The 12,915-nt window shown below is 37.1% G+C and overlaps 1 protein-coding gene across 3 annotated transcripts in view; it reads left to right on the top strand.

The window, feature by feature from the left end:
- Positions 1-12,915, top strand: part of SLC25A13 (solute carrier family 25 member 13) — a 100,718-nt gene that overhangs the window by 63,115 nt on the left and 24,688 nt on the right. For all 3 annotated transcript variants that reach the window (XM_051609500.1, XM_051609499.1, XM_051609502.1), the window contains 2 exons: positions 6,327-6,379; positions 7,399-7,479. In XM_051609500.1, coding sequence (XP_051465460.1) covers positions 6,327-6,379; positions 7,399-7,479 — 134 coding nt within the window. The remainder of the gene's footprint in view (positions 1-6,326; positions 6,380-7,398; positions 7,480-12,915) is intronic.

The raw sequence follows: 12,915 nt of genomic DNA, 5'->3' as shown, positions 1-12,915 counted from the left end.
GTATACCTCTTCTCAGCTCGTCACTGTTGAGTCAGCCAGAGAGATTAGCTGAATTTCAACCCACTTAGATATGCATAACCAATGCACCCAAGTTCTGAAGTTAGCTGTTCCAAGCTCCCTTTGTAGTTAACAGAGAATGCTCCAAAAGCTTATTTACTCTGTTCAGGATGTAAATCATGCTCACTTTGGGTATCTTAGGTAAGTGCCTTTAGTGAGATGATGACTTGTTTTTTATTTTGTTCTTGTCCCAGTTATGGCATCGATGTTGTAAGCTGAGGTAATGCAGAGGTAGTCATAAAGAGTCATGAACTGCATGAGACTACAGTTCTCTGTCACAGAGATAAAGCAAATAATATTTCTGGTATCCCAGTTACTGATACCTCTTTTCCCCCTCTACCATATTCATTAGGGAGGACTTGAAACTTGAGTTACTTGCTTTGGTTTTAGCTAGCTTGCTTAGAAACTCTAACTTTTCAAAATAAGAATATTGTAATGACAGAAATTAATTGCTAGAAACAGTTGAGTCAGGAATGAAGAACAGAGGATTTCAGCAAAATATTTTTATGATCTGGCAAAACTATATGCACCTGAAAAAAAGCAACTTAACATTAAAAGCAAGTGTGTGATACCTGTGCACTGTTTAACGTATGACCTGAGTTACTGGAGATTGGCTTAGTAGCTCCTCTACAAAATCACACAGAATCACACAGAATCTTAGGGGTTGGAAGGGACCTCGAAAAATCATCCAGTCCAACCCCCTGCCAGAGCAGGATCACCTAAAGCACATCACACAGGAACGTGTCCAGGCGGGTTTTGAACGTCTCCAGTGAAGGAGACTCCACAACCTCTCTGGGCAGCCTGTTCCAGGGCTCTGCCACTCTCACAGTAAAGAATTTTTTTCTGATGTTTACGTGGAACCTCCTGTGTTCTAGTTTGCACCCATTGCCTCTTGTGCTATCACTGGACACCACCGAAAAAAGCCTGTCTCTGTCCTCCACACACTCGCCCTTTACATATTTGTGAGATTGATGATCTCCCCTCAGTCTCCTCCAAGCTAAAGAGACCCAGCTCCCTCAGCCTTTCCTCATAAGGGAGATGTTCCACTCCCTTAATCATCTTTGTGGCTCTGCGCTGGACTCTTTCAAGCAGTTCCCTGTCCTTCTTGAACTGAGGGGCCCAGAACTGGACACAATATTCCAGATGCGGCCTCACCAAGGCAGAATAAAGGAGGAGGAGAACCTCCCTTGACCTACTAACCACCCCCTTTCTAATACACCCCAGGATGCCATTGGCCTTCTTGGCTACAAGGGCACATTGCTGGCTCATGGTCGTCCTCCTGTCCACCAGGACCCCCAGGTCCCTTTCTCCTACACTGCCCTCCAGCAGGTCAGCCCTCAACCTGTGCTGGTACATGGGGTTGTTCTTCCCCAGATGCAAGACTCTACACTTGCCCTTGTTGAATTTCATCAAGTTTCTCCCCTCCCAACTCTCCAGCCTGTCTAGGTCTCCCTGAATGGCAGCACAGCCTTCTGGTGTGACAGCCTCTCCTTCCAGATTAGTGTCATCAGCAAACTTGCTGAGGGCACACTCTGTTCCCTCATCCAGGTCGTTGATGAAAATATTGAACAGCACTGGTCCCAGTGCCGACCCCTGAGGGACTCCACTATATAGACTTTGTAATTATTTCAGCACAATTGGAGATGGGATGGCTGTTATTATTGATTGAGTTTGAGGCAATTTTTTGAGTAGGTCTAGTAATTTAATAAAGAGTTTTTACATGCTTTCTATTTTATAAGGGTTTATAGCAGTCAGAATCATAAAAAATCCCAGTTATTGTCTAAAAAATAGAATATATTCCCTGCAATGTTTGTCTGCTTTCAGGTTCCCGAAAGAATAAATATGCAGAATTCCACTATTACCTGCTTCTGTCTTGTTGAAACTCTGAACCATGATGATTTTTCATCTGCAAGAACAAACCTCAGAAATTCTCCTAAATGCATATTCTTAACTCCATTTGCTTGTTGTGTTTTTAGAGTGATTTTTTGATTGCCAAATTTGGGGAACTTTAGGAACCTTCATCAGTATAGCTTGTCTTTCCATTCCCCATCCCCATTACTACTTTGCAGTCTTCCATGGAGTACTGAATAGCGAAATCTTAAGAACAGCTTGGTGGAGCTGAACTTCTAAACCCAGAGCAATAATCTCATTTCTGGATGAAAAAGTAAAAATTGTATTATGGCAAAGGACACCATCATTTCAGAGGCAAATTGAGACCTTCATTTCTACAGATCCTCTACTTTAAGGGCACCCTGACTTAACTTATCTTCTGAAACAGTCAAATGAAGAAAACTTAAAAATGTGGACCTTGCTCTGTGCACTTCTGTAAATTTGGACTGTTGCTGGATTTCTGAGGAAATAAGAGGAAGTTGAGCAACTGAGTGCAGAATGAAGGTTTCCAGTTCAGCTTGAGAGGACAAGTAAATTTTATAAATGAGTATATTCACTCAGTTTAATGCAGTAAAGTTATAGGAAGAATCACCTTGTTCTAGTCTTAATAGTACTCTAGGTAAGACAGCCTACCAAATACATTACTTTTTCCTGCTCATTGGTAACTGGTATTCTTTCTTACACTGTGGTAGGTTTAGATTTAGGTGAATGTGGGATTTTTTCCCCACTGGAGGAGGGAGTAGTCATTGATAGAGTGACTGACTGACTCCTTGGCTGAATATTGATGCAAAACCTTTTTTAAAAAAAGTATAGAAACACTTGGAGCAGTGGTCTCTTTGTTATTCTGCACTGCAAGAAATGCAAGCAAGAATATAAACCATATTCTGAATTCAGCCATTTCAGATGATATTTTTAATGCAAGGCACATATTTCCATCCAGTGAAGTGAACTGATTTTTCTTTTTTGTATCATTATTTTATTCCAAACTTGAAAAGGGCAAAAACCACCATGTTCTAAACCACCATCTCAGATAAGGATAAATTACACCATCTTGTGGATATAAAGAGCGCATTAAATTTTATTTAATGTGAATTTGGTTCTAAGGATAATTACTGTTTCCACTGAGAAGATACTTTGATTTTTAAAATCCCTGATCATGGTATAAACCTCTGTAGAATGTTTATAATATGCTTTATTTGAATGCTGTGTTGCTAGATTAATTTTTTCCAAGACCATACATCTGAGATAAATTTTTCATCAGTCTCTTTCTCAGCATGGCTGAAAAGAATACTCATGTCATATACCTATAATTTACTGTTGTGTCTACGTTTATAACTGAAATATATATTTAAAAACTTGAAGGTATTTATATCTATGCAAATACAAGAACATTTGGAAGCTGTGATTTGTTAACGTCTCTTCCAACTAATGAGGTCACCTACATATCTTAACATCATTTTAATCAGGAGTCCACCTTAGGAGTCACAGAATGCTTCATGGTCTTAAGGAATACATGTGATAGTGATTACTTTGCTTATACTTGATATAAATTCTATGGGAAATTTGGGTACCGCAGATAAAATGTAGGTCACGAAAATGTGCAGTAGCTGTGCTGTTAATGCCACTTTTTCTGGAGGATGAAAAAGACAGGAAATGCTGCTGAAGACTGTTATCTGTGATCATTAACTGTTAAGGAGCTACTTAGTTGTATGTCTTCCAGTGGTGTTTCTAGCACTGCAGTGACTACACATGCCTTCTAATCTTAGATTTTTATCATCCAAATTCCTTAGTATTAGTGGACTTCCATGCTAATAGTATAACACCATGAGAGAAGCTTTTCTCCAGAAGTATTCAATAAAGTACCATTTTGTACAATGGAAGTACAAGCCTACTTGTACCTCAGATTTCTGTCAAAGCACTAAATCTTTAGGACATACCCCATTTCCAGTCTGGGGGAGCTGTGCTTGAATGGTACTGGTCATTAATTGTCCAATTTATTGTGTGAAGTAATACCATGTAGTAGAAAAATTTAGCGGCACTCTGTTATGACTTTTGTTCAGATGTCCAGATGTTTTCGAATATTTTCCTTAGACTGAGCAACAACTCCTCCAGTCAGTTCATTTTTCTAACATGAAGGGGCAAGTATGTCAGTTACACAATGTGAAACTCAAGTTTCACTGTTAGATGTCTGAAAAATACTCGGGCCAAGTAAGATTTTTTTGCTTGTTGCCATCGCCATAGCTGGGCACGGTGAGCTACTGCATGTCTGTTCATAATAAATTTAGGCTGCTTTCAGAAGGTAACTTGTGTGATGGCGCAAACTCTGTATGCAGCTCTTGATGCTCTTTCTTGCATATACCTTCCCTTTCCCACAGAATCCTACTATGTCATGTGTGAAATTTGAAGTGGTACATGGTAATTGCTACTAAAGAGGCTTGAATGTGTAAAAACTGGGTTGAATAACGTTTGCTGCTGTGTACTATACTAGCACATCATGCAAAATGTTATTCTCTGATGTTATAAGAGGTGTACACTTTTAAAATGGTCGGAAATTTCTAAACCTGTTCTCCATCTGTGCGTGTGTCGTATTGTTGATCTGCTAATGCATGGTAACACTGAAAAATTCCTGGCATGTCAGGATAACCCCAACAGAGAAATGACATTTTCATATGTGTCCCTTGATGTGCTTTCTTTTTTCCAAAACTTATCATGTTTATCATGTTCAGAAATCTTTCAACAATCTTTCAGGGCTCCCATCAAAATGATAAGGAAAAGATAATGTAGTTTTGATAGTCATAATATAGAGAATGCACAGGTACGACTTAGACATAGCTTTATTACATAGGTGTGAGGGCAAACAAAGAGTCCTACCTTCCTAATCTGCTGGAGACAGGAGGCCTAGCTAGTATCTGGCAAGGCTATAGAATGTAATATTAAAATTCATTCTGCCTTTTTAAGAATATTGTATGCTGTCCTGTAGTAGACATACACAGCATTATCTATAACTGAACTTCCAACGCACTTTTATACTTAAAATAAGGTGTGCAGTACAGAGAGGTAAAGAGAAAAATTCTCTGGGCTTTTGATTGTTCAGCTGTTTTTTTTGTGGATTTTTGGTGGTGGGGTGTTTGTTCTCTTTTGTAACTTCTACCCATTCTATTTAGTCTTCTTCTTCTACACTGAAGTTTTATGGAAAGTTTTGAGTCATAGCAGTCCCATTCAGATTTGAGTACAAAAGGAGTGAACCAGATGGGAAAAAAAAACTTTTGTGCCAAGATAAACGTGTTTTTCGTGTGATTTTACAAGTGCCTTTACAAATGCAAAAAGAGCACCGGTAGTTACCAGTAAGTAGCAGGATGGAAGAAATCACTAACCTGGTGCACACACTTTTATCTTTGTTATGCTGACATTCAGCTCTTTGGGACAATGCTTCTTGGCAAGTTGTTAGCTCTTAGAGATGGAACCTTAATTATTGTATTTCTTCCCCAGAAATAAAACCTCGGGGAGGTGAAAGTGTCGGGCTTTGTAGAAAGTACCCGAAGGTGCTGCCTGAGCTACTAAAACAAAGGGGGTCTGCCCCAGGAACTCTAGCTGGGATGATTTTCTCACATTCTGAATGGTGTCCTAATTTCATTATGCTGATGAGTGCTTGCAACACCATTCTAGCCCCAGGCTTAGTTGGTAAGCTTTGGGTATTTTTAGGTTTTGTCATCCAAAAGTTAAGAAAATACTGACGGCTCACTTCAAGCAAGTGAAGCCACAGCCAGAGATTCCCACTTCTGTAGTGCATCATTTCTAACAAAATAAAATAGGAAATTCCATGCCTGGGAAGAAAGCAGCATAACTTCCTTTGTTTTAAGAATTGCTGAGTTAGCTGGGCGAAGAGCTCAAGAATGCAGTCATACATGTTTGGATGTTTTGCATTATTTTGATTTCTGTCCTATTGCCATCTAATGCCATTTTTCTTTTGCCAGATAAAGGCATTGCACTTGTGATTTTTTAAGTGGATCTGTTGTATGTCTCACAAAGTTAATTAGAAAATCTTAATTTTTATGTGAAGATGCAGAAAATAAATACTAGTTTAGGACAGAGTCCTGAAACGTATTTGACAAATCTGTAGTAGTGTTTAAGTGTGAAGTGAGCTAATATAATTAATTTTTTAAAGCTAAAGAAACTAATACTTACAGGCAGCAATAGAACTTGCAGTGGTACCACAAAGGTCGTTCTCAAAATGGAATGTATAAATACTCTCATTAGATATAATAACACAAAATTGCTGTAAAAATTGCCCGTTTCTAGGTGGTGATCTCCACGTGTAGTTGTTGATTTGTTAATACCAAGGTACTCGATGCATTCGATTCTCTGTTTTCCTGTTACAGGACTGTTACCACAACTATTAGGAGTAGCACCAGAGAAGGCCATAAAACTTACTGTAAGTTTGTAAATGGATTGTTTTCACATTTCTCCACATTGTAAAGTCCACCTAACTACAATTAATTTGTTAAGGATTTTTATCTTCCAATGTGTCAGCAACATGCTAGAGTGTATTCCATCATTTTAGCTTGATAGAAACTTAAAAGCAAAAGGCACAAAGCAACTGTTTGTATCTGACTTGTGAACATTACAGATATTTATGTCTGTTTTAAGAATCTTACTGAAAACTTATTTTTGGACTTGCTGCAAAATATAACAAGCTTATTTGACCTGTTCAGCTCATCTGCTTGTGAGTAAGTAGTGCAGGCCTTTGGTTTCACTTAGCAAAAATGAATAATTATTTGTTAGACTTTGAAGGCTTTTGGTTTTGTCTCTTCACGTAGTCCCTGTGTGTTTAATTCTAGTGCAACAGGAGATACTACGAGCATGTAGTGAAGTGTTAGCAAGAAAGGAACTTGTTTGCATGCATTTTTTTCCTGAATGTTTTACTTCTGTACTTTTGTTATTTCTTGAATGATTTTCAGGCACAGAAGAATTTCTTGCTATAACACAATCTTAAATGTATTGGTTAGTCACCAATAAGCTAGTATTCAGCAAAGCTAGTAACATGCATTTTAACAAAAGAGAGGTATTTAATGCTGTTAATTTAATTATTGTTGTGTTAAAACTTACTGTGAAACATTCCAATATTAATTTGAAAATATATTAAATTTTTTTAATGTAGCAAGCATTTATAAAGTCTGAATTACTTTATCATTGCTTTTCAGATTATGATTTTAATTAGTGATTGCCAGCCTTTTTCAATAATAAATAATTTAATTATGCTGCAGATCTCTGTTAGAAAGGAAAACATAGCCAGCTTTACAATATTTTATGTAAAATCTAAGATGTGTTTGATATCTGTTAGCTTGCAGCTTCATGGATGTATTTGCATTTTCAGTTGCACAGAATTTGCAGCTGATGAATGATTTCTCCAACCTTCTAATTTATCAGCTTTCATAACTGTTTGCTTTTAAGGTTAATGATTTTGTGAGAGACAAGTTTATGGCTAAAGATGGCTCTGTCCCACTGGCTGCAGAAATTCTTGCTGGTGGCTGTGTAAGTATCTTTAATTTCCTTCATGGGAGATTCATAAAAGTGCCATGTGTAAGAGTAACTATGTGGTCTAAGGCTTCTGTTTAACCACAGATCCGGTTCAAGAGCAGACTCGACTAGAGCATCTCAGTTCTTTCCTAGATAGGCCAGCCACTCTTGATGAAAGGGTAAATGTGTCTGTGCATCGTGCCTTTTAACTGTGCTGTATAATTCTCACAGCTTAGAGTTTGTTTCCTTAATAAAGAATGTGTCTTTATTCATGTTGGCTGTAGCTTGTGGCCTAAAGAGGATTCATGTTAACCTTTCCAGAAGTTAATCATTAGTTACTACTTTGTGGCACCCACTCTGCCACGTCACTTCTTTCCTGATGTGTTATTGCGCCCACTAATTTTTGCTTTCTGCAGTGATACTGGCTTTTTGAAATGGCAAAAACTACTCATGCTGCTTTGAGTTCGTAGCAGACGTAGGCTGTGTAATGTTAACTCAGTACATAATGCATTCCTGAATGTAGGCTGTATTTAAAACCCACTAAGTTTTTTAGAGTGTTTTGCTAGCACAAAGTTGTATCTTAATGAGCAACTGGCATATTACCGGGTAAATGATAATACCTCACGGTTTGGTCTAGCTCTGTCTGTTCATATTACAGCTTACTTTATCTGGTGTATTGATTTTGTTCAAGCAAAAGTAAATACTTCAGGTAAAATGAATAGTTGTTCAAAGACCAGTGCACTTTACAGATAAAGAACACTGTTTATTTAAACTGGCTTTGATCACTGGGGCGGAGCAATGTTGGTATATTTTCCATCTATCTTTGTTTCTGCTGTCATAAGACAGATGAGGTCACATTTTCAAGCAGCTTCTACCTGTGTCGAAAACTACAGTGAGCAGCAACTTAAAAACAAATGCTTGTGTCTTAACCTCAGTAGGTGCAGAGATTTGTGCTGTATGTGCTTGCAGAGAGCATACTGTGATTATCTGAGCCTCAGGGTGCAGTGGCTGGGTTGCCGTGCCGGCTGAGAAGCCCTGGCTTTTGGTAATTCTCAGGAGATGGGGCAGGATTTGGCTGCTGTCTCACTGCTCCTTCTGTTTGATCACTGACCTGTTGTAGACTGCCAGGTAGGATCCCCTTGTTCTGTAACTTTAGAAGCATTCAGAGGAGAAAAAAAGAAGGGGAGGGAAAGAAGAATGTGGGTCTCTAAAGTCCTAAATAAAAAGCATGCTGTAAATGAAGGAAAAATGCAATAAAGTGCCTGCAGAGTAAAAAGTATTTGCCCCTTACACTAATAAAACGTCTTATGAACATAGCAGCCATAGAGAATTCAGCAAAATTTTCATTTAAAATGTCATTTGATCTAGAGTTTTTATTTTTACAGACTGCTGTGAATTTTTTAATGCAGTACAAAAAGCACTCTTTAGAGAGATCTGTCATTCATGAGAATGCAGTAGCAAGCTTTTTGCCAATAGTTCATTGTAAACTAAGGATCTGCTTGAAGAGATAGGTGTTCGGGATGTATTTTAAATGTGCTGTAAATGTTGGCTTTTTCTATTTGGTATTTCAAATATATGTTAACAGTTAGATACTGCATAAAATTGTAGCAGTAGACGTGCAGTGGCAGAATGCCCTGAGTTTTCTTTTAACTGGAGTGCTCCACTTAAGGGCATAGTCTAGTGCCAGGTAGATAGGCTGCGACTTGTCTTTTCTGCAGGTGGTCTTTGGGTTTTTTTAATATTTTTAAACCCAATTCTGGCTAGCAACAACTTATTACAACTGGTGCCTAGTTTTTGGGTGCTAATTTTTCTCTCATTATGTAAATGTAGGCATAAAATACGAGATGCCAAAGACAAGCTTTTTCCTTTAGCTTTGAGTGTTGTATTGGCCTAACTTTTTGTTTCCGTTTAAGCCAATGTGAAAGCTGCGATTTCACTGTGGAAGCAGTTAGGACACTGTTGAATACTGCTGAAAATTTTCAGTCTTGAGTTTTTACCTCATTTCATGATGTGGTAATTGCTTATGTGGGAGGCAGAAAGGCAGAAAAGCATGATGAGTTAGAGTCTAAAGAGGGGCAGCCAACTAAGATTAATTTTATAAAAGACACCTGCCCTATCACCTTTCTACTCTCCACATCTAATTCTCAGCTGTGATGGTGTTACAAAGACAGGTGTTAAATTTTCCTTCTGTGCTGCAAGGGCTGTGTGCTGGGGTGCATGCTAGATTTTAATGTTTTAAATACCAGTCCCGTGAGTACAGTTGTAGCATTAGTACCTCAGAAAGGGAGAACGTAGCAGATATTTGGATGACTTGAGTTGTTCAGTAACACAGGGGGCTTTGAAGGGGTCAGTATCACCTGAGTAGTTCCACTCTGCTGTTTGCCCAACCATTGCCACACGTTGACTTTTAAGTCCCCAAGGAGTTCACTTTGCATCATAATTACTGAGAATTAGTACACATGGCTGACTTTTGCACTTGTAACTAAAGCTGATTGTTTCATTGAACAAGTCTTTTTTTGTTTTGTAAACTGTTTTCTCTCCTGAAAAAAAAAAAAAAAAGCTCAAGAAGAAAAGAAGAAAATAGATCTTTTACTTGGTGACCTCGTGGCACTTAGTTCTGTGAACAGCCTGTTCTGTAGCTTTTTATTATGTGAAGATGAAAGTGATAGGTTGGGTGAGATTTATTTTTTGTGACCTTCAAGAATATAATTAAATGTGTAACATTTGTATAGAAAATCTCAAGAAGTAAATTACAAACTCAAAATTTCCATGTGCTTTGTTAATAAGAAATTTTCCTGGTGACTATGGTATTTGTTACCCATAAAAGTGTATGTAACTTTCAGATTTGCACAGTGCCTGACACTCACCATGAACTCTGGTCTCTGCTGTGCATTTAGGACTCTCATCAGTCATGCGAATCCTATACAGCCCTTATCATTATTAGACTAGTGAAAAGCTTCAGTTTCAAGATATAGTGTAATGATACTGTAGAGCTAGGATCTGCTGAGCATCTAAACCACAAATCTGACTTAACCTTCTTGAATGAAAAAGTGTACAAATACACTAGATTTTCTTTCTGCTAATGCTGCAAGTTGCCTCCAGGGATTCTTTAATAAAAAGATGATCTTGGCTAAGCTTCAGTACAACTTGAAATGTTTTTGGGGTTTGTTTTTTTTACAGTGGCAGTAATTTTTCAGTTTCTTTAAGCTTTTTTATGGACTTCAATTTATTTTATGTTTTAAATAAAAAGTAATCACTAGTCACACCAAGTTTAGCTGCTTGCTTCTCTTCACATTAATTCGCTTAAAAGCTTCTGTTAAAAGTAACCTGATTTTTTTCATAACAGCACTGGTCATTATTCTTCTTTTTTGAGTTATATTAGCCAATTGAATACTCTGCAGAAGCGGCCTAAGTACTATTATTTAGGTTTTGTGGTGTGGCCGTTAACACTAAGCTTTTAGGTGAGACAGTCGTTTTGCTTAGTTCCTTAAATAAAGCATTTCCACATTTTATTAAAAAAATTACATCGTGTGTCTGGACGTAACTGGGAAGGAGATGCAAAGATGCAAAATAAAGAGTGATCATAAAACACGTACTAAATATTAAGAAAAACAGAGGAAGTATTATAGCATGAATTTAAAAACGATGCTGTGTAATATGTTACCTTGTCTGCTTATAGTAATGCAGTTATGTAGATAAATCGGAGGCTTAATTTTAATCCAAAAAAGATAAGAATGTTGTGCTTTATTAACCTTTTCTTCTGCTCTCCCTCCTCTTTCCAAGCACACACAGTCTTTTCCTTCCCAGCTGCTCAGTGCGTGCTCACTATTAGCCAGTTTAAATCATGTAGCACAGCACAATTACAGACCCCATACAGATCTGCTTTTATTTAACCTGTCAAGACAATTTTAGGCATATTTCTAGAGACTTAGTAGTAATCATAATAAAGTTAAAACATATTGGACCTGCTGGGACAACCTCAACTCTCCTATGGAACATAAAAATTACATACAGTTAAGATGGAGTTCATCTAGAAAGTGCAAAATCCTGTCCAGAATTATTTTTTATAAAGGAGTATCATGTGAAATTCCAGATGAATTGTGCCAAATAACCAATCCAGTGCAAATAGTTTTATTAAGCTACTTACAACATTTATTTTATGTTTCAGAGACTAATAAAGAAAAGTCCACATCTGAGCTGCATTTTCTCTGTGGCATTGCATTGGAGGTGGAGGGTGTACCGACTGCAATTCCCACACTTCTCAGATCTCTTACTTACAAAAATGCAGACAGTTCTAAGTCATAGGCTAAAGGAGACTGAAGGTGTCATTCTTGCTTTCATTATTCAGAAACCTAAATCTGATAAAATTATATTCTATTTGAGAAGGAAGGCTGAGCTGTGGGTAAAATGAAATTGAGCATTATATTTGTGAGGGGAAAAAAAATATATATCTCTGCATGTATATCTGAAGAAAAAAAAACTACTATGGCACAGAAAAGTTTTGTTATAGTTTATTGAGATAGTTCAGTAATGATGGTCTTCTTCATGATTGCTTATATGATCTTTGAAAGCAAAAAGTATACATTTCTTGAATTCTTCACAGATTTAGTCTCAGATCTATTCTTCCTGTTGTCAGGGAATCTAACCTCCATTACTTTCAAGGGGAGTTCTACCTGCATGTGTAAAAGCCCAACATTCACATTTCTTGTCTAAGGAAAAGTTCAGAAGCTCGTAATAATTTTTTTTCTTTATTAAATTTAAAGCTGTTTTCTTTTTATATAAAATTTATGTTGTTAAAGAAATTAATTCTATTTAATGTATATTTAATGTAATTAATACAATGCAACAATAGTAAATATTTTTGAAGTGTAATTTTCTCCTCTGATCCACTGTAATTGTAATTATTTTCAGCATACTGAAAATAATTTAAACTAATTGTAAACTTTTGGTACAAAAACCCCGAGCTAGATATGGACTTAAATTTAACTTCACAGTTACAAACCCATTGTATTTCAACACTGCTGTGTTTTAATTGTCTCTGATTAATTTTCAGCTAATCTTAGATTTAAGACTTAGAATGAATTTTGGGAAGGCAACATGCCGTAATAGGATAGCCCTTCTGAGAGGTACCAAAGGGTGGGGAAGTTCCTGGTGTAGAGTTCCTGTTTTTCTTTGGCCTCACCCCACATTTCCTTGCAGCTTTTCATGTTTTAAAAAATAGTTTGCTGAAATTTTCACCCAGTCATACCTATTTAAGCTGGCCTTTCCTAAAAGCAGTAAGGAGTTATGCAGAACATGATTTCACTCTGTTTCGAATCTTACTTTTGGATTAGTTATTTTATTTTTTTTCCAAAGGTACTTTCCCATAAGAAGTTAGAAGTGATTTCCCCTTTTGATTCCCGTTTCCTCATAATTTCTTTTTTTTTCCTTAAAAAAAGAGGATTTTTTTAA

The sequence above is a fragment of the Apus apus genome, chromosome 2 (assembly GCF_020740795.1).
Source record: "Apus apus isolate bApuApu2 chromosome 2, bApuApu2.pri.cur, whole genome shotgun sequence".
NCBI lineage: Eukaryota > Metazoa > Chordata > Aves > Apodiformes > Apodidae > Apus > Apus apus.
This window is presented reverse-complemented; position numbering and strand designations above follow the sequence as displayed.